Source organism: Neoarius graeffei, chromosome 21 (genome assembly GCF_027579695.1).
Source record: "Neoarius graeffei isolate fNeoGra1 chromosome 21, fNeoGra1.pri, whole genome shotgun sequence".
NCBI lineage: Eukaryota > Metazoa > Chordata > Actinopteri > Siluriformes > Ariidae > Neoarius > Neoarius graeffei.
In genome coordinates, this window is record NC_083589.1 from 47,804,972 (window position 1) to 47,828,053 (window position 23,082).

General features: G+C 41.6%; 1 protein-coding gene across 1 annotated transcript in view; it reads left to right on the top strand.

Moving 5' to 3' along the window:
- Window positions 1-1,872: 1,872 nt before the first annotated feature.
- dera (deoxyribose-phosphate aldolase (putative)) overlaps window positions 1,873-23,082 on the top strand; it is a 32,200-nt gene continuing 10,990 nt past the window's right edge. The window contains exons 1-6 of the mRNA XM_060903283.1: window positions 1,873-2,023; window positions 2,499-2,596; window positions 2,682-2,829; window positions 5,317-5,412; window positions 5,521-5,655; window positions 11,935-12,063. Of these exons, the coding sequence (XP_060759266.1) occupies window positions 1,993-2,023; window positions 2,499-2,596; window positions 2,682-2,829; window positions 5,317-5,412; window positions 5,521-5,655; window positions 11,935-12,063 (637 nt within the window). The 5' untranslated portion in view covers window positions 1,873-1,992. The remainder of the gene's footprint in view (window positions 2,024-2,498; window positions 2,597-2,681; window positions 2,830-5,316; window positions 5,413-5,520; window positions 5,656-11,934; window positions 12,064-23,082) is intronic.

The window sequence follows — 23,082 nt, forward strand, 5'->3', positions numbered from 1 at the left end:
TGTTAAAAGTGCTATATGAATAAACTAGACAGTTTTACAGCAGTGTAAATAACAATCTTAGGGTTTTTTTTGTGTTTTATTTTAAATTGGGGATATTTAATACTGATTTAACACTATGTAATGTTATATATACCGTAAAATACCAAATAATAGCCCGGGCGATTATTTGTCTCAATCACGTAAGAGACCCGGCGCGTATTAGAGACTAGGCGGCTATTTGGAACAGGCGATTAATTCCTTCTTCACAAACACCTTCCCCAAAATCTACCTCAAAACGGGGAAAAAAATCATTCTCAGATAGGCCTACTTTTAACCAGTATAACTTACAGTTTGTTTAGAGTTAGATTACAGATAGCACGGTGCCGACTTCGGGGAATTTTGAAGACGCAGAATGCATCTTCGCATGGCACAGTCGGGGTGGATAAAGGATAAATCACACACCTTTTCCTGTTAATGACTAGTTAAGCGCATGCTTTACAAAATAATCAAGAAACCACACCATTGTCTGTGCGCAGCTCTGCAAAGTTATGGTCACTTGCTATCACCCTCACCCATGCAGCCTCCACCCTTTGCGCTTCGCGATGTCTGTCAATCTGAAATTGCATGGAGGGCGCAACGTTGAAGCAACATAATTAGGGTGCGAAGTGTCAAACCAAAGGGTTTTTTCTTATGCTGAAAAATAAGTGACCTGCAGTGGCTACATACTGTCATCTTGCATCACATTTCTCTCCAAGACGTCTCCCTATTTGGCCGATATGAGCCTATTCCCAGAGTGAGTTGGTACGGTGGCTCGACCCCGTAGAAAACTTAAAGTTCGGATGAAAGTTAGTTGAATAGGTTACTGACTTGTAGGCCTACATGTTGCCTGCCTGACGCGTGCTTCTGCCCAACTTGCACGACAGATTACTTGTTGAAAAGGCCCCTTGGATTAGATTGGCCGCGAGCAGACTGAAATGCATGTTAGAACGCTCTCACCTTTTTTGTAAAGCGTCTTCCAGATCCGAATGGGTAAGGGCAAGTGAAATGGTATAAGGTCTTTAATAAAACTCAGTGTGTGCTTTGACGCATGCATTCGGCAATTTAGGTCGTTTAACAGAAGCAGCAGTCCAACCTTGGAAACCCGCAGTCCTCAATGTCACCACACACGCTGGCTTTCGTTGGGTATACCCAAAGGGATGGCTAAGACATCTGTCAAAAGTTACGGAGTTGCATTCCTCAAGAAATATTACGGTAGACCAAGATTATAACATTGAAATGGCATGTTTATTATCACGTAACAAAATGTTGTAAACAGTATTATAGAAATAATTTCATTCATTCATTCATTCATTCATTCATTCATTCATATTGTTTCGGTAGAAAACTATGCAATGCAAAATCGTTTAAACACCAGAAAACCAGAAAAGTGCTGGGCCTCAAGATTCTAGATAGAAAGTTCGGACGCTTTTTTTTTTTTTTTTTTTTAGACCCCGGCGAGTATTCGGAACCGGCCTTTATTTGTCACAACACACGCGTACACCCGGCCGTTAAAGGGAACTTGGCGGTTAATTGGAACTCGGCTATTATTTGGTATTTTACGGTATATATATATATATATATATATATATATATATATATATATATATATGTATGAATTTGCTATCAGATTTCCAGCTCTGTAACGTTACATAAAGTGTTAAATCAGTATTAAATGTCCCCAAACCCCAATTAATTTAAAATCAAACAAACAAAAAAAACCCCTACCATTATTATTTACACTGGTTAAACTGTATTGTTAGTTACATTAGTTCTGATAGGCTGCTCTCTAAACACGTGACTCTTTACGCCCGAGAAAAGCTGTGATATCATTGGCCTTCGACCGAGTGACGTAACGATGACGCGAAAACCAGGAAGTAGTTTGGTGTGAGCTGCAGCGTGCAGAGTTCTTATTAAATTAATTTAAATACTACTATTACTAATAAATAAATCATATTGGTTTTATCGTTGTAAATTATGTCCGACAGAAACCCTGGAATGGATCTTGGTAAGTGTTTTAATCAATTTGTTGATTTTTTTCCCCTAATTAATGTGGATCCAATGTGCACGTGACAGGGCGTGTTTTTATAAAATGACATAATTAAACAGAAATGTTGTTAGTGATAATAGTAATCTTTATATAAAGCTTTATTTTGCCTGTATACGCCTTCTATTATGGAGATGATCTGTTTCAACTTTAATAAGTTACACATGATCTACAGACCAGATGGACTCTAGGACTTTTGCCAAGTTGATTAGATAAATGCAAACCAGAAACCATACAAACCACAAATCATATTTTATGTCTATTCAGAATTTTATCTTGAGAATGTCATTTGAAATCTTAACACATTTCTACATGAATGAATTAATCAGTTCTCCAAACTATGGGACTCCACACAGCTGTACAAAGATGAGACTTTGAGTCAGAAGTGACTGCTTTGTGCTAAAGTTCTGTAGTAAAGTCATATTTTCTTCAACAGATCTGGAGTGGGTGTCAAAGGTCAGAGTGAACACTCAGGCTGTGCTGAAAAGGGCCCAACAAGTTCAGGGCCGCAAGGTCGCCAAGAAGCAGTGGCAGGTGCGTGAATGCTGACAGACTGCAGATACTAAATTAAATATGTGCTTGTGAGAAGCATGTGACCCCAAAGTGTCATCCTTTACAGGCAGCCTGGCTCCTGAAGGCTGTGACGTGCATTGACCTGACGACACTCTCTGGTGATGATACACCGTCTAACGTCCACCGACTGTGCACAAAGGCTGTGCAGCCCATCCGCTACGACCTGCTGCAGAACATGGACATGCATGATAAAGGTTCATTTCCATGCTGTTTAGAAGTGTTCGTACGGTATGCTTACATATACTACAGAAGAGAAGAATGGATTGCATGACGGTCTTCCTGAATCCTACAAAAGATATGGATCTGGAGGCATCAGTGGTGGAGTCAGTGGTTTTAAGTCTCTTTACTCCAGCAGCTGTCAGTTAAATATCAGCTCAGCAGAAAGTCTTTAGTCTATATGGTACCTAAGGGTTGATAAATAGAGAAAAAAGTGCATTACATTACAGGCGTTTAGCAGACGCTTTTATCCAGAGCGATGTATAACATACCCAGAGCAGCCTGGGGAGCAGTTGAGGCTTAGATGCCTTGGTCAAGGGCACATCAGCCATTCCTGCTGGTCCAGGGACTCAAACCGGCAACCTTTAGGTCCCAAAGCTGCTTCTCTAACCATTAGACCATGGTTTCCCCCATCATAAACATTCAACTATTGAGGACAACTATTCCATTTCACTTTGCTTGTCAATCATATTGTATGACAGTTACCTCTTGCACTGGTATTCAGTGGTAGTCGTTCTAGCCTTGTTTTTGGGACCATGGCTTTGAAGGGTGCACTGAGTGGATGATGTGTATTTGTTGAATTTGAATTTGAAAATCGTTGGTACCAACTAAACTTCAACCGACTACAACTTTAACAGGAAGCTTATTGGTAGCACAATTCAGGTGTGAGTTGTAAATATTTGTATCCAGTTACACTTGTAACATGGGGGAAAAAATTGTGTAGTACTGAACATCTGGAAATCGACTTTTGTATGGATTCTGCAGGCCTATAGTTCTGATATTTGGTTAGCAGCCTAAAGACAAATAGGTGTAAGATAGCAATTAGTTTATCAGGGTAAACTGAATGCACTGGAAATGCTAACTACAGTAACGTGCAAATTTACATGAACATTCTATTTACAGAGAAGTTTACTGGTAGTAGCTGCAGCAATGTTTATTGTTGGTTGCTCTAATTTAAAAATAAAAAACAAGCAGCAGTATTCCTACACTCAAGGTCCATAAAAATTTAAACGTAGACAGCCTTTTGATTTCATTAAATTGGTGAAATTTACAGTAGTTCCCTCTGAAATTTGGTCATTGTGATGTGTTTATTTCTATAATATCTAAAAAGATAAAAAAAAAAACAGGCCATTCTGTGGCTGGGAAGTTATTTAATTTGAGGGGATTCTCTAGCAAATAATGTGCATGAAATTGCTCGCTTCGCGCAGTCAAGCAGACAGAGGAAGTCCATGTGCGCATTCGCATGCTTTCCTTCGTCTTTTTCATCTTTTGGGTTTTACGGCAGCTGGCATCCAGTGTTGCATTACTGCCATCTACAGGTTTACCTTTGACTGTGCACTGACAGTTCCATCATTCTGTCGCTAAACGAACAGCTGATCACACCGAGGTGCTTGCTGACCGCCGACATTTATTAGCTTGGTCCTGCGTTTCCTTTCCTTTGTAAATAACATAACATCTTTTCTTCTCGTTTTCTGTTACTGTAGTCGGTCTTTCACGTTTCATTCTCACGCTCACATCCTCCATTTTTCTCTCCTGTTTCAAATTTGTATCCCACAATGCCTTGCTCGAACAGGGAAAGCCCACCACGTGATGCATGACGTAATATCTTGAATTGGGTCATGGTGAAGCAGGAAAAAATAGCAGGGAATCTAGGGCCATGTGGCCCTAAATTCATTAATTGTTCTCATCTCATTATCTCTAGCCGCTTTATCCTGTTCTACAGGGTCGCAGGCAAGCTGGAGCCTATCCCAGCTGACTACGGGCGAAAGGCGGGGTACACCCTGGACAAGTCGCCAGGTCATCACAGGGCTGACACATAGACACAGACAACCATTCACATTCACACCTACGGTCAATTTAGAGTCACCAGTTAACCTAACCTGCATGTCTTTGGACTGTGGGGGAAACCGGAGCACCCGGAGGAAACCCACGCGGACACGGGGAGAACATGCAAACTCCGCACAGAAAGGCCCTCGCCGGCCACGGGGCTCGAACCCAGGACCTTCTTGCTGTGAGGCAACAGCGCTAACCACTACACCACCATGCCGCCCATTAATTGTTCTATTTAAAAAAAAAATGTAATAAAATTGCAAGTCTGTGATTTGAATTCGGTAGCTTTCGGTTCACTAAACAAAAATAATTGGGTGTTGGGGAAAATTCTTTTTATGACCTAGACTTGAAAAGGCAAGAAAGGCAGTCTACCTTTAACTGCATGAATCTTTTCAGGTTTGAGACACCAGAAAGAAGTCTCCTAGTCCATTATTTTAGTCTGATTATACTTCCTTAATATGTGCATTTATGCTGTTGCTCACAAGAGGGAGACGAAGCACTTTTATTTGAACAGCTGCCTGCTTGGCCTACCTTACCATTTCATGCATCAGAGTAGTTCTGTACATTGGCTGACATTTATATCTGGAGCTTTGCCTGAATATGCATTGCCCATATGCATGTTTGTTTTTTTACAGGTATTACAACAGCTGCAGTGTGTGTTTATCCATCTCGTGTAGCTGATGCAGTAAAATCTTTAAAAGCAGCCAACTCCAGCATACCTGTTGCTTCTGGTGAGATCCTTACACTGAAAATACACGATCAAATGTATGCCATAGTGTTAACATAACATTCAGATCCTCACAGTGCTCTAATTTAACTTCTTGTCTATTTTAATCCAGTGGCTACTGGGTTCCCTGCTGGTCAGACTCCACTAAAGACACGTCTGGAGGAGGTGCGTATGGCTGTAGAAGACGGAGCAACTGAAATCGATATTGTCATTAATCGAACGTTGGCTCTGACTGGACAGTGGGCAGGTGTGTATTTCTGTTTTGTGCATTGACATTTGTGCATATGGCATCAACCTCATATTCCTGGTTACCGTTTGACTTTTAAGTCCGAACAAATTTTCATGGGCGGACAGATGATACATTTATTAGCTATCCCACTGGGCAAGAAAAAGCTCCAGCGTGCCATCCAGTCCCATGTCTTTGTTGCCCGGAAACCTAATTGACTAAAAGAAGTGTACTTAATATGTTGGCTAGTTGTGATCATGTAATACATTTGTGTTTGTTCACTCGAGAAAATGTCAGCTAGTGAGCAAGTCTTTGGCGATCCTTTATACTATGAGCTGCGGTGTTTTGTTCTGACGTGCATTTCATGTAAAAGATATTATTTGTGTCTGGTTATTGCATGTTTAACTGCATGATGATTACATGCAGGATTGTTCGATATCTTCATTTTGCCCGATTCTGTCAGTGTTTCCACATACCTGCACGTTCGTCATTCTGAAAAGGTCAGCGATCATCCGTGCACACAGATTAAACCATCTCGTTAAAATTCTCCAGTCTACGTTCCGTCAGATCTTTGCCTAGATGAATCTGGAGTAATAGTGTAACTACACTACAGGATTGAGATGGATCACACTACCATGAAGTGCACTATATTTAAAAATACTGTAGCTACACACCAAATAAATATTTTGGTCAATTCAGTAAAGGAGTATGATTTATTTTGTTCATCTGCTTGTTGAACCTTCTTGTCTGCTGGGCAGCTATGAATAAATAGCCCACAAAATCTGCTTTTAACAGGCACGCCGGTTAGTACAATTAGAATAAAATCTCTGATGCCTGTGGCTCATCTGGTTCTTTAAATGGAGGAAAACAACAATCAGTGCGTTTACATGCACATCCAAATCGAGCTACTGTCGGTAATCGAGCTAAGGGTCCCAGCAGGGGTGCCAGAGAAATCCAATCCTACATGCACACAAGGAAATCGAGCTATTGTGTGAGGTACATTGTGCACCCGAGCCACAGGTGGCGCTACACGCCCCATCGTGTTGGTACACTTCCGGTTTTATATATATTCAACTCCTTAAGCTGAATGAGCATGAACTCTATCGCCTCATTGCTCCAGAAGTGCACGTTTCTACTAGTGTTGTCATGCCGACCGAGGCTGTTGTGTTTCCCGCTTGTGGTCTCGTCACTCGTCACTTCCGGAAGGGGCAGTGCTGAAGTAAGTAGCTCGATAGGGTTTACATGCACTAAGTAGCTCGGCTACAATCGCATAATCTAGGTCACGTAGCTCGATTACGAGAAATCCACTTCGGTTCGATTTCAGCCGAGCTAAGGTGTTTCCATGGCATTTTAGAACTTCGATTTCAGTCGAGCTACAGCAGAAATTCGATTTTCTCCATGTGCATGTAAACACACTGATTGTGGACTAACGCACCCTCCAACTAGTCAGGGGAAGGAGGCATTTCCACTTTCAGGTCAGTCAGGAATCAGAATCAGAACCAAATACGTTCTCACATACAAGGAATTTGCTATGGTGATTGGTGCTTGAACAGTTAGGATAGAAGAATTTAGCAACGAGAAAAGTAGTTATGTACATAGAATAAAAATAAGAAGAATCTAAAATGTACAAATTTGAAAAGTGGACATCTTTAAGGGGCATGTGCCAGTGTTGTAGTCGAGTCACTAAACCTCGAGTCCAGTCTTAAGTCCCCAGTGTTCAAGTCCAAGTCATTAAAGAAAATTTCGAGTCGAGTCTGACACAAGCCCCGCTATCAACAGGGCAAAGAACATGAGAGAGGGTTAACACTCGCTAGTTCATCGGTCAGCAAGCAAGCCACGCTATCAGCAGAGCAATGAACATAGCGTGTCACTTCCTTCTCTGGGTGGAGTCTTACCAAATGACGATTGAAGTTCGAGGTTGTCCCCGTCGTCTCTTTGATAGTTCTTCTACATATGGAACACGCAGTTCCGGAAATTCTTCGGGATGTCCCGAATTTTAGGTGAATTTAATTTGTCCTGCGAGGAACAGCTCCCGTCCCGTATTCCAATCGCAGTCGCAGTTTTTGATGAAATATGGATGAAATATTTTGTCCAATAGTAGCAGACTGGTGATTGATGACACATTCTGAACAGGGATCTTTGATAGGCTACTGTGATAAGGCGCCAAAACTCATGCAAACGTTGCTGTGGGAGACGGTTGTTGAGTTCAGTTCAGTCAGTGGTTCTCTGCTCGTGAACAAGTCAGTGAAAATGGATGAACCTGCTAAGAAAAAGAGGCTTTGCAGCTACAACAAGGAATGGGAAGCAAAAAGGTCGTGGGTTAAAGCCACCACAGACGCTAGGAGAGCATTTTGTATATTATGCCGCCGAGAGATATCTATTGGCCATGGTGGCGAGCACGACTTATCCCGCCATGAAGACACAGACTCGCACAAAAGGGCTGTGCTATCGAAAGGAGCTAGCAACAGCAGTACATTCTTCGCCGCATCTACTTCTGAAATCGACAAAATTTCTGCAAGCGAGGTAGCCTATGTGCATCACACCATCAAACACGGCCATAGTTATAACAGCGCGGACTGTACAGTGAAATTAAATGGGACCTTATTTCAAGACTCGAGTGTTGCTAAGAAGATGCAATTGGGAAGAACCAAAGCGGAGATGATAACCATGAATGTCTTGGGACCAAGCACTGTGGGGAAAATAGTGTCTGACCTTTCTACAGATGATGGTGAGCCAATTTATTTTTCACTTGCTAGCGATGCCTCGAACAAGGGAAATAGGAAAATGTTTCCAGTATGTGTGAGGTATTTCTCCGTGTCGGCTGGTGTACAATCCAAGTTTTAATAAATAGTTTAAAAAACTTGCATACATTTCTGTCTTTGCTTTTCCTTCAAGATATGCCCCTCAAATAGAATAACTATGACAATGGTTGGTTTAGGCCTAAGGCTTTTCAGAGTTTGAGAAATTTGAGAGACACTTGTAGGCCTAATGATTGTTTTGACTATTACTTAAACACAATACAGTTTTGCTCGTGCAGTATTAATTTACCAAAATTATACTGAAATTAGTAGGATTGTGGTCTGGATATAGCCTAGTAAACTAGACCCACCCGCCTAGCGGCCAAAAATATTTTTGCCTACGAGTGGGTCTAGCCTCGCACCATATCAACAAAACACCCCGGGCATCAAATCGTGCCCGCCAATCACAACGCAAGGTTTTTGTTTGGATTCTTTGGGCGGGCTTTTGCAGGAGTGACGACAAAGCTGCGCGACGCTGGAGAAAGCACAACAGGAAAGATGGCTACGGCTAGTGAACAGCACTCGTTTGACTCCGCTTTGGAATCAGTTTTAGAAGAATTAGACTTGGAGTTTTCGTTGAAACATGAGCAGGAAGAGGCTCTCCGCTCATTCCTTTTCAAGAAGGACATTTTCGCTATTTTGCCGACCGGCTATGGCAAAAGTCTGATCTACCAGCTGGCTCTGCTGGTAGCCAAAAGGATGGGACTAGTTTGTGCAGTACGAAGAATTAATAAACAGCTTTGAAACATTACTTTTTGATTGTTTCTTATTTTCCCGTTATTTTAAATTTAAGGGAAATTATTTCACCAAACACCACTAAATAAAAACTCTCAATAACAGTTTAAGCAAACCCTTGAAAAACACTTGGAAAAAAAAAAGTGTATGTTAAGTATGTGGTACAGACTCCAAACTTGTGGTCATTATCTCCAAACTTCTTAATATCTAGAACCTGTTAATTAATACGCATTTTGAAAAATTATTTATTTCAAGGCCTCCCCCACTGCTTTCTGTCACTCTGACTACGTCACAGTCACTGTTGCGCTGATTGGTCAGAGCGTTGGCCTATACGCACAAAGACAGTTTGAAAGACAGCGGGTTGTTCCTCCCACACCCTTCGGAAATGTCTACGAGCGAGGCCAGACTAAATATTCACATTTAGTCTGGCTTGCCAGGCTAGTCTGGATAAGGAAACGTTATGATTTCCGTCGTGGGGCAGTGCGGATAGGCCTGGGAAAAAAAGTCCTGCATTTGGGTTGAAAGGTTCAGGGAGTTGGCAACCCTAGAGAAGTCTGTATAAGCAAAGCAGACAATCCTAGGGGCGTTCTCTCCAGGCGTTTTAGTACCATTAACGTTAGTTTGTTCCTGAACATGACACAGGTGAATGTGCAAGAGAATGCACAAAAATTCGTATTAAAAAAAATTTATGTAGATATAAATATGCCAATTTATTATGGCATGCTACAAAAATAAAGAAAAAATCCGAGTGCTCGTCTGAGTCCGAATGCAGTTAATGCATGAGTCCGAGTCATCAGTGCTCAAGTCCAAGTCAAGTCATGAGCCCTTAAAATTGGGGCATGAGTCGGACTTGAGTACTGCAAGCCTGGTATGTGCCTGGGTTGTTTTGAAGTCCAAGCTATACAGTATGTCCCGGAATGTACAAAAAACAGGTCACATGATGAAGATGAAAAGTCATGATATGAATGTGTGAGAAGAAGAGAATATGTGCAATGGGTTAAATAAATAGCCAAGCTGTGCGGTGTGCGCCAGAACGTGCAATAAAAGTACAGAAGCTCATCTTCTTGCACCAGCATTCAGGCATTTTAGCTTAACATGCACATGTCTTAGGCACTTGGCTTTGATGGTAGCACCAAAGTTTTAAATTTTACGTTGGAGGTATGCTGTTGAATTATAAATTCAGTCATTAGGTGCCAAGCACCAAAGGTGCCAGGTACCCATTGTAATTAATTGTTAGTTTTTTCACTATTATTCTGGATTTTGATTAAATTTGGCACATTGATAGAGGACAGTCCAAAGTATCCAGGCATCAAATTTGGGGTCAATCCATCCATTTTCGTAGCACCACTAGCAGACCAAATGTCAAGGTACATTTTTTGCTTATAAATCAAGTTTGCTAACAGTTTGTCCTAGGGTTATTATAATTTCCTCCCCCCCAAATCCTTGGACCATCTCAATTTGAATGCACCTATTGCCGTTAAAGTCCACCATAATGGATTTTCTGCCACTTAGAATTTTTCAAAAAAAACCCTGGCGGCACGGTGGTGTAGTGGTTAGCGCTGTCGCCTCACAGCAAGAAGGTCCGGGTTCGAGCCCCGTGGCCGGCGAGGGCCTTTCTGTGTGGAGTTTGCATGTTCTCCCCGTGGGTTTCCTCTGGGTGCTCCGGTTTCCCCCACAGTCCAAAGACATGCAGGTTAAGTTAACTGGTGACTCTAAATTGACCGTAGGTGTGAATGTGAGTGTGAATGGTTGTCTGTGTCTATGTGTCAGCCCTGTGATGACCTGGCGACTTGTCCAGGGTGTACCCCGCCTCTCGCCTGTAGTCAGCTGGGATAGGCTCCAGCTTGCCTGCGACCCTGTAGAGCAGGATAAAGTGGCTACAGATAATGAGATGAGGTGGAAAAAAAACCCTACTTTTGTGAACTAGTCCTAGATCGTTGATTCTATCGCCACCAAATTTGGTACGTATCACCTAGAGTATTCTGACCAAAAGTAATTGAATTTTCCTAGGGCAAATGATCTGGCTGCTGCTGTTCAATGAATTTTGATGAATTTTCATTGTCAGTGCTTTTGAAGTTGCCAAACAGGAAGTGAGCCCATATCTCATCAGTTCTTCTGTATCTAAACCAAACTTGGTAGACTGACTCAAAACATCACCCATAGGGAGGCCAGAAAAAATTGCCCCATTTTACCACTCGGGGGCGCTATAATGGAGGGGGGAGAACGTCATTACTCTTCATATCTTTGATCTAAAATCATGATTGTTATTTAAAGTCATGTCTTTAAATTATGAGGTCTGGACATGATGTCATTTCCTGTTTTGCTATCATATTTGATGGCGAAGCCTTCAAACAGGAAGTGAGGCTATTTCTCAGTAATGCTTTTATGTATGTAGACCAAACTTGGTGAAATGATTCAAGGCTCCTCCACCCTGAGGGAGTCCAGGAACAGTTACCCCATTTGACCACTCTGGGGTGCTATAATAAGGAGAAACAGTGTATTTTCAGTCATTACTCTTCGTTTCTTTGATCTAAAAACCACCGAACAGGAAGTGAGCCCATATCTTGGCCCATCTTTGGTCAGTTGACGTGAAACTTCCTGTCAGTACATACAGCCATGCCCTTGATAAAATGACATGAAGTTTCCATGGCAACTATGCCCTGCTGCTCTATTTGGCCCCCCTCATTACTGCTTGTGGCTATAAATATACTTTTTAATAATTTATTTAATTATATAACTTTTACACTTTTTTTCTTTGCTTCTGCAGATTTATATGATGAGATCCAGCAGTTCCGCCAGGCATGTGGCGATGCCCACATGAAGACCATCCTGGCAGTAGGAGAGCTCGGCACATTCACCAACGTCTACAAAGCCAGTCTTGTAGCAATGATGGCAGGTAAAGAACTGATCATTCTAGGTCTATTAAAAAGTACACAGTTTTCAAATTCCAGTCATCAGTACACTCTCAGGAAAAAGAAAAGGATGTTAAACTGTACCATTCCTTGTTTCTGGGGTGGTACCCTAATTTTTGTACCCATATGTAAATATAATGTATCTTAAAATAATTTAGGGTATATAGTTCTGTCTGCTGCCATCCTCGTAGTTGAGGGTCGGCGATCCAGGAAACCATCAATTCTCTTGTGATTTGGGTGACCCAGACCTTCATGTGGGCAATTTAGAGTAGCCAGTTGACCTAAACTGCATGTCTTTGGACTGTGGGAGGAAACCAGAGCACCTGGAGGAAACCCATGCATTCACGAGGAGAACACGTGAACTCCACACACAGAGGGCCCCTGTTGGCCGCTGGACTCGAGCCCAGAACGTTATTGCTGTGAGGCAGCAGCGCTAACCACTGCACCACTGTGCCACCCAAGGTGTATAAGGCCATTATTAAAAAATGTTCTGTTTCCGGTCCACTGGCCGGGTGAATGCCGTTTGTGCGGGTGAAATGTTTTTTTTTTTTTTTTTTTTTTTTTTTAATGCCTGTTTTTCGACATTTTTTTTTCGGGTTCGTAAATCTAAAATCGAACTTGACATTTACGCATTCCCAGGGCTTTCCACTAAGGCTCATACTAGCCAGCCATGACAAATAAGGAGCCGCCAATTCCCCTGTGTGAAATGGTGAGAGTGCTGCAGGGCGCGTATCGCAGGCTATGAGGCTCCGATGCTCTGAACCTGTGTGTGTGTGTGAGAGAGAGAGAGCAGCCCCTCCCCTCTCTGCTCCCTGAGTGGAGCTCGTCGCCTTGGTAACGGTGCTCAGGCGCAGGGAAGAGACACAATATGACAAGCAAAGAGCGCTTTTTCTCAGAGTTCCCTCTCCTCGAACAACGGGGATTTACACGGAAACGAAAGGAGCTATTCACAAAATTCTTGCACATTGAGCGCTACAAGCCTCCCATGAACACATTTGATGTAATTTTTTTTGTCCCTAGTGTAAAAAAATGTGGACAATAGAGCGAGTTAAAAACAAGTGACATTTCTGATTTTGCAGTCAGAGCGCAGCCAGGTTTATAATGGGAGTCTATGGGGCAGCGTGGCTGTCCTGTCCTTACTTTCAGGCTTCTCATTCAAAAACTGTAAGTCCTATCGCTCAGGTAGACACATTGTGTGAATCAAGACAAGTGTGACTACAACTTTTGAGAAAATTATGTCTGTAGAGTGAAATTTGTGGCTGAAAACACAGTTTAAATGAGAAAGTTTGAGCTACTTTTTCAAGCTCTCTACACTCTAACTTAACGAGCTCCACTGAAGTGTAACGCCATAGACACCCATTATAAAGTCTGAATTTCTCCAGAATTGATCATGGTGTTTGATCTGTGACTGATCAAAAAGTATAGAACCCAGCAAAAAAGTTGAATGCCAGATCCACACAGGAGAAGTTTGTCTACGTTTTAAAGTTTGAATCATGTCTCTAGGTGAAAGCATACCAGAGCAGCGGATGTTTGAAAAACATTGAAAATGTGCGATTTTTTTTTTCAATTAATTCCATAGAAAATGAATGGGACATTGTGTGATTTTTTTTTTCTCGTGACTACGTCACGAAAAAAATCGTAGAATGCTGAACAAAGTAATAGCATAATGAGTCTGTTCGAGCCGCACGTTTTGATGTATTGTTTGTCTGTGTGCGATGCACGGTTATTCGAAATCGAAATTTGTACAGAAGATGAAAAACAGAAGAACAAGAGTTTGCTGTGCTTTGCTCCCTATATGGGAGTCAATAGTTTGCAATGCATAGCACTGCATCACTAATAATAAACTCCTGTGCACGCAGTTCCCAGGATTAAATGTATTTTCCACAGACCATTGATTTATTCACTTTACTCAAATACAAAGTAAAATGGCAGTAAATCATCTTTCTTTTCTTGCGTATTGCATCATGAGGCGTTCCTGGCTTGTAAATCTCTTATTTTCGCTGCATGACACATTCACGCAGCTGAGCATGCTATGAATTAACAACGACAACGGTCTGCAGTGGTGGCTACACAAACACTCGGCGAACATTTCTCTATTTGTGTATGCAAATGCACTCCAACGATTCAGTTTGGTTTCATTTACAACCAACGGTGTCTTTTGATGCCAGCACGTAATTGAATGAGAGAAGACTGGTTTACCGGAGACGAAATAAGCGTCATCTCTGCTTCTGTTCCCTCTGATGTCGCCTCCGACGGCCCTGACACACTACTGCCTCCGCCGTGTGCGCGCGCACACACCGCATGTCGGGGCCGTGGATGACTTACTCTCCCTTGATCAACGAAGTCGGCAGGGAATTTGTGGTTATTATCGGTACAAACGGCGCGAATCACAACTTAAATGAGTGCGGTTCAGTTTGACATTATTGTCAGTCCGTTAGATAAACTTTTAATTTTATTAAAATCGAAAATTAATACTTGGAGCCTGTGGGCTACAAAAATAATAGTCATTAAAGTAGCCGGCTGGACTTAATTGTGTAGTCGGCTGTATGGCCGGCAGCCGGCGCTTGTGGAAAGCCCTGTCGAATCAGCTCTGTGCATGCGCCGTGCGGCACAAAAAAATGGCAGCCACCATGAAGGAAGGAGATCCGGAGTTTTCAAACATTTGCTTAAGTGTGAAATCGCAAAATGGTATTCTAGCGAACAACAAAATAGTAAAGATTCAGAAAAACAAATCATTCAGTGATCATTTTAATAGTGTAATTTCATCCGAACTAGGCCTAACGGTCGATTTAAAACTACAAAAAGTCCGTGTGTCGGACATTTTAAGTACCTTTTTGTAAAAGTTTTGCAAATGTTGCAGTCAGCATTTAAAATGCTAACTTAAAGTTTTTGTACAAGTTTCAGTTGATTAAACTGTCATTTTATTAAATGTGTCTGCTTTTGTAATAAAAAAAAGTACTGAAAGAAAAAGCATTGCGATTTCTTATCCATCCATTAAAAAAAAAAAATTAAAAAAAAAATCCCTCCCTCCCTACTGAATTTTTTTTTGCTCACCCGGTGGACAGGAAACTGATTTTTTTTTTAAGAATGGCCTAAGCACGCCTTAAAAATGGCCTTTTTAGAGCAAAGCTTTACACTTTTTATACAGGTACCTATGTATTTCTCGGTAAAAGATGCATACAAAAGGTACAAAAATGTACCATCCCAGCAACCTGAGGGTACATCCCCAGCCACAAGGAAAAAGTACAGACGAATAACTTACCTTTTTTCTGAAAGTGTACTGTTTTCCCTAATGGATCTCTGCATACCTGAAGAAGGGCTTAATAATTAGGTTTCCAGTTTGGTGGTGTGTTTTAAAGCATAGCAAATGCAACACTATCTCGTGGCACTTCACCGCTAGACATTGAGGTCCCAACTTGGAGATGAAAAAGGTCCTAAACTTGATCTGTGAGGGTCTGCAGTGTCTAGGATTGAGCCCTGCATAGCACAACCCAATTTTTGCCGGTCATCTCATAGCAAACGAGGAAAGCAACTCACTTAATGGACTAGTTCCCTGGTTCAGGATGTGGTAACCCCAGTGACCTCTAGATTCTTGAGTAATGTAAACCGAGGGTGTTCCCCACATCTGCTCACTGTCACCATGTCAGTTTCCTGTCAAGAATGTTGGGATACAACTAAAAACCAGTACCTGTGCAAAAGTATTCAATAGACTTAAGCCCTGTTCACACCTGGTGTAAATTATCATGATGAGCGATGTGGGCTTCGACCAAACATTGTACCAAGAACAAAAAGGTCTAAGTTGGTCTTATCAGATTGGGGAACCTCTCCAGCATGTGTTTTGGCAAACTATAAACTTTTTTTTTTTTTTTCTTTCAGTGCTAACTTTTTTTTTTTTTTGTACCCCCTGCAACTCTTGATTCTGCCTAGAGGAAGGCCTCCTCTAGGCAGAATCATGGTTGTGCCATATTCTTTCTACTTCAGGATATGTTTAGTTGTCCCCGATTGATACTTTCCAGAGCTTTGTACCAGACTTGTTTTGATAGTTCCTTGGTCTTCATGAAGCGATTTGTGTTGGTATGTTCTCTTACAAACTCTGGGGCCTCCCAGGAACAGGTGCATTCATATTAAGATCACGTGACATTTTAGTTACACTTAGATGGACTCCATTTCAATAATTATTTAGCTTCTGATAGCAACTGGTTGGACCAGAACTAACTGAAAGGTCTCGCAGGAACAAGTATATGGGGTTGCACAAGATATAGTGTTGGTCCCAAGCCCGGATAGATTGGGAAGGGTTGCATCAGGAAGGGCATCCGGTGTAAAACCTATGCCAAATCAAATATGCAGAACAGATCCGCTGTAGTGACCCCGAACATATGGGATCAGCTGAAAGAAGAACAACAGGAACAAGTATGAATATTTATGAAAACTTTTTTTTTTAAGGACAATTTTTTTATTTTTTTTTCCTCTTGCTCTCTATCCGGTTTTACGTTGGCTTGTCCACTGGGAAGTAGGTACGACATTGTATGGCAATTTTGGTTTTTCTTTTCCATCCCTGTCTATCCAATGTGTCCGAGGCCTCCAGCTTGTATTCACGGAGGTCACTTCGGATGACCTCCAACCAGGTTTTCCATGGCCTGCCCCTAGGCACCCGTCCCTCCACGCTAAGGCTGGTCACTTTGGCAATTCACGACTTGCTGCGTTGCACGTGTCCAAACCATCTTGGGCGTCTACCTGAAATGGCTGTCTTCAGATCTGCAATATCAAGCCACTCAAACAGGGAAGAGGTTGGGATGTCTTTATCTCCTCTCATGCCGCAAATCTACCTGACCAGTGATCACGCGTTCCTTTACAATCTACAAAACTCAGCCTTCTTCAGGGCCTAGCACTTGCTGGCATACAGCGTTGCGCCTCTCACACAGATGTTATAAATACTGCCATGCGTTCTCATGGAAAGGCTTTTGCTTGTCAGGAATTTCTTAATTAAAAACTATGAGTAAAACACATTATAAAAGTTCTCAGAGCAACTTTTACAGGTAGACTGCCTTTCAGATTTTTCAAGTCTAGGTCATAAAAAGGAATTTTCCCTGACACCCAGTTATTTTTGTTTAGTGGACCGAAAGCTACTGAATTCGAATCCCAGACTTCCACTTTTATTAGTTTTTTGAATAGAACAATTAATGAATTTAGGGCTATGCGGTCTTAAATTCTCCACTATTTTGTCCTCCTTCACCATGACCCAATTCAAGATACTCCGTCATGCATCACGTGATGGGCTTTCCCCATTCGCACAAAGCATTGTGGGATACAAATTTGAAACAGGAGAGAAAAATGGAGGACGTGAGCGTGCGAATGAAACGTGAAAGACCGACTACAGTAACGGAAAGTGAGAAGAAAAGACGTTATGTTCTACACAAAGGAAACGCAGGACCAAACTAATAAATATCGGCGATCAGCGAGCACCTTGGTGTGATCAGCTGTTCGTTTAGAGACAGAATGATGGAACTGTCAGTGCACGGTCAAGGTAAACCTGTAGATGGCAGTAATGCAACACTGTGAATGTGGATGCCAGCTGCCGTAAAACCCAAAAGAAGAAGCAGGTAAACCTGTGCATGCGCACACGGACTTCCTCTGTCTGCCTGACTGCGTGAACGCCGTTTCTACCGTAACTGGATCCATTAATCACTTGCCCACAAAATAAGAAATTTTTCTTGTCCTTTTTTCAGTGAGGTAATATTTTCAAGATTGAAAATATGGTATTTGGTCTTCTGAAACAGCACGTCATTTAAAAATACACTGAGTAGATCAATAAAAGATTTTTAAAGAATAAAGTTCTATTTCTTTGACATATCTGACAGACATAACTCCCATTTTAAAAATCAATTTCATTATCCCTGTTGCTATCGTCAGTGAATTTCTGTCAGATGACCTGACGATAGACTCGGCCATTATGGATCTTTGGTAGTTATCGTGTGGAAGCAGGCTTTATAATTTTTGGGTGTCAACAGATAGAGTTGAAATAGATTAACAGCGAAAAAACTATTTCGTTCACGAGAGAAGCCCACAGTTATTTTTAAAAAATGCTATCGTCAGTCTGTCAGTCAAATGCACCCGACGATAGCAAAATTCAAGCCCTCACCACGCACATGTTGACTGACGCAAAGAGGAAATTCTACTGCGCATGATTTTTGTGACAGCAGACATTTACTTCTGGGCAAGACTTGGAGTTCTGACAGCTAGATTTCATCAAATAAATCAAGGTAAGATTTTCACTCAGCTATCCTGACGATAGAAATTTTTGACGCTAGAAACATTGAGAATATATTTGTGCATTCATATGTAAAATTTTCTGGAGGAAAACTATCGTAAGTTGAGATAAATCAGAGCCACTTGCGACCCTTTCAGCCGACAGGCCGTTTCAGTGTGTTATTTCCCCGTGAAAGTGACACAGTCGTGTCTATCGTCACTGTTCTGACAATTATTGTTGATATTTCAATTCTGAAAATAAATTTTATCTTTTTTATTTCAATATTTTATTTTATTATTTAGGTGGCACGGTGGTGTAGTAGTTAGCGCTGTCACCTCACAGCAAGAAGGTCCTGGGTTCGAGCCCCGTGGCCGGCGAGGGCCTTTCTGTGTGGAGTTTGCATGTTCTCCCCATGTCCGCGTGGGTTTCCTCCGGGTGCTCTGGTTTCCCCCACAGTCCAAAGACATGCAGGTTAGGTTAACTGGTGACTCTAAATTGAGCGTAGGTGTGAATGTGAGGGTGAATGGTTGTCTGTGTCTATGTGTCAGCCCTGTGATGACCTGGCGACTTGTCCAGGGTGTACCCCGCCTTTCGCCCATAGTCAGCTGGGATAGGCTCCAGCTTGCCTGCGACCCTGTAGAAGGATAAAGCAGCTAGAGATAATGAGATGAGATGAGATTTTATTATTTGGTTCTAGTGATGAGGTATTTAATATTATTACTAAATTTGTCAGATTAATAATGTAAGAAACAGTTTTGTTGCTATTGTCATCTAGAGTGTCTGTCAGAATATGATGGTAGACGTTAGTTTGTCTGTCAGATTTTGATGATAGAAACCGATGTGTTTCTATTGTCATTTAGCATGTCTGTCATGTCAGGCTTTTATTAATTAGTTACCAGGACTACTGTCCTAAAACTTACTGTGAATGTCCAAGACCCCAAATGCTACTAGAAAAACTTAATAGAATGATCAAAATAATCAATTCAGCAATTTAAGGAGATGGGACTTAACTGGCCTCTCTTATGGTAGAATCTGCCTGAAGCGAGCGATTTCATGCACATTATTTGCTAAGGAATCCCCTCAAATTAAATACCTTCCCAGCCACAGAATGGCCTGGGTTCTTGCGATGTTGCAGAAATAAACATGTATCGCAATGACCACATTTCAGAGGGAACTAAATTTCACTGATTTTATGAAATCGAAAGGCCGTCTAGCTTTAAAGGAGTAGGAGTAAAGCTTAAGCATGAAGTTTGACAGTCACTGTAAATCGAGAATCACTTTAAATGATCGGCCACACCCCATTTCTATAATATGAGCTAACAGACATGCAAATGAAGTACAGACAAGTCATGTTCAATGTTATTTGTAAATAATTTTGCAAACTATATTGAATTCTTCTCCCCAGTTCAGTATTATGGGCCATTTTTTTGGAGACTCATGACCTGTAATTGAAAGTCTGTTTCATTTCAAGGCTGTAATACTAGAGAATGTGGAAAAGTTATGCAAACTTAGGTTCTACCTACTGCAATGAGTTACACTGCCCACTGCATGGTGCTGTTGGTTAAATGATGCTTACCTTCCTTTTCTCCAGATGGCCAATCATAATGGCCAATATACCCAACACACACACGTACAGCAAGCCAGTGACTGTATGCTTAAATAGCCATTGCCAGTTAAACTGATTACTGTACCCAATTGTCAGTGGTGCTGATAGAGATCATTATTAAAATGCATTGCTTTTGTCGCAGTGCTCATTCCTTAATCTCTCCTTGTTCCTATGAATTGCGTATGAGGTTTCTGAAATTGAATGATAATTTCGCCTATTAATCTGCAACGGCGAGGCTATTTTACTCCCTAGCTCGCCGGCATTGTACCCCCGCACTGCTGCAAATGAATAGAGCTTCATTACTGTCGGCTGCGTTTAATAACCATTATCCATTATGGTGTAATTAAGACTCCCCCGAACGAATCTTCAGGATTACGCCAGTCTGATAGAAAGGGGGAGTGAGAGAGAGAGAGAGAAAGAGTGCACAGAGTGAAGAGGAAGTGAGGAGAGGGAGGAAGGAAGGAAGGAAGAGGAAAAACGAGTGGAAAAACACATAGAACATATCCCTAATGAACTGAAAAATGTTCATCTTGTCCTGTTTGGTAATGAACAGTCATTAGACGTACGGCAGGGCAGAAGGGTGGGGGTTCAAAAGCGGCTCACAGTTTGTGGTTCATCTATTAAAATCGTCATTTTATCTTCTATTTTTATCAGATCACTGATAAACCATAATAGGCTGAGAAGAAGAGGAAGGGGAAAAATGAGCGTTCTTATTGATGAACACGCTCACGCCCTGTGCACTCCGCCGACGGGAGCATATGTTCTTGTCTGGCCCAGCGTGCTTTCAGGACTAATGTCCTGTCGGGGTGCAGAACCAGACGGCCCTATAAAATGCCAAAATAGAAGCCAGTTCTAAATTTGTGCATCCTCACTTCAAGTTTTTCTGTTTCTGTAGCTCATTTGAGCCTGCCGCAAGTGCTTTGATGTAGCTTTCTCTCCTGTTTTTACTGCATTGTGATGAACCCCAGTAGCCACAAGAGAGGAACTTTGATCCCAGACCAGATGGTCTGTGAAAATCGAAACTTTAGCCCATGGGCTTCTCATGACTGCAGAATGAACAGACTATAATGTTCATCCGAAGCTAAAAGCTTATGTGCACTAGTTTTCATGAATTTTCTGTAATAAAAAGAAAATTAGCATAATTAATTCACTGAGGAATAAAAACAATCATGTTCAGATTATTATGATGAAAATGTACCTTTATAGACAAACTTGGGGAACAGGAACCAGAGCCTGGTATGCATCAAGCTTCTGAGAATTATCAAAAATAGTCTTAGAAGTGTACTTAAGACTGAACAAGTTTAGTTCAAAGCTGGGAGTAAAATGCGTTAAAGTTCTATAGATGAAAGTCTTCCAGATTTACCCGGAAATCCGGATATTTGACAACTCTTGAAAATCTCCGGTTTCCCAAATGGAGAAATTTATTTTTCAGATTTTTCGCGTTCCTAGACGCGGTGTAATACTTCGCATCGTCTTTGCATGGGCTCAGTCCTTAAATAGCCCAAACATAGTTCATTGATTAAAGACGGGTGTTCTTTGTAACGGCGCGCATACCCAAGGCGCGCAGGACTGACACCATTCTGTGCAAGCGTAACACAATCGCACTAGAAAGCATGTTCAAGCTGCCAGTGAAGCTGCAGTCTTTTTAGTTGCGAATTACAAGCATTTCCTCGTGTGTTAATAATTCGCCATGTCAAAACAAGCGTAACTTTCCTCCTTCTTTCAACGTGAAGAGAGGTAAGCAATTTATTATACATTTTTTTCCATCAAAGTTGCATTTTGTGGCTTCGAAGGTAAGTTTTACTGTGGCGTTTCTAGAACACAACATCAAGAAAACGTGGAAGAAACTGCAATAATGGAAGAACCGGTTTCTAAGCGACCTAAAACTAGCAATGGTAATTAATTTTTTTGTTACATAATGCACTCAGGCTGCCAGTCAGTGCATCACACACACACACACACACACACACACACACACACCATGAAAAATCCTAACTACGCCCCGATTTACATGAGAAATTTGGTATTCATTGGCGTGTTTAAATTTACAGACAATACGAACTAATGTAAACAATTGGCTTCAACTCGCATAAATATCTCATCTCATTATCTCCAGCCGCTTTATCCTGTCCTACAGGGTCGCAGACAAGCTGGAGCCTATCCCAGCTGACTACGGGCGAAAGGCGGGGTACACCCTGGACAAGTCGCCAGGTCATCACAGGGCTGACACATAGACACAGACAACCATTCACACTCATATTCACACCTACGCTCAATTTAGAGTCACCAGTTAACCTAACCTGCATGTCTTTGGACTGTGGGGGAAACCGGAGCACCCGGAGGAAACCCACACGGACACGGGGAGAACATGCAAACTCCACACAGAAAGGCCCTCGCCGGCCACAGGGCTCGAACCCGGACCTTCTTGCTGTGAGGCGACAGCACTAACCACTACACCACCATGCCACCCTCACATAAATATGAATTGGAAATTTTTAGTTCACTTTAGCTTATGCAAACGCACAACTCCACTAAAGAGGCTCAATGTCCCCAACAGTGAAACCTGAACGCTTTAGAAACTCTAACAGACGTTTTACTTTTTAACAGTACTGTTTTGGGATTTTGCTGAGTTTACCTTCAACTGTCTGATTTTTTTCAAGTAATGAACTGTGTAGCAGGAAAATCACCGCGTTTTCTAAATGCACTCCTGAAAATTACTCATTAACTAGGGGAATTAAATTTGATATTTTTGACATGTTAATCATTAATGTACATGAAAGAAAAAGGCTTAAAAGTTATAACTTGTTTTAGTGAAAATAAGTACTAGGGTTTTGCGTGTTATTAAAATTTTTTCGGGGGACGTTGCCCCCCCCAATCTTAGTTTGACTTTCAAAAGTTCAGGATTTTTTTCTTTGCTCCACTTTCATCTCTAAAGTTCTCAGAGACACTTTTATTTTATTTTTTTTTTAAAACAAGGATGAGCAGTTAATTCTAGGAGTAAATCTCAAGCATTAAGAAGGACTGCCATGGACTGAAGGTTAGAGAAGCAGCCTTGGGCCCAAAGTGTTGCTGGTTCGGACTGGCAGAAAAATGTGAAGGGAGTTGAGTGAATGAACGAACAGCACTTTTATGCCCTTGAGCAAGGCACCT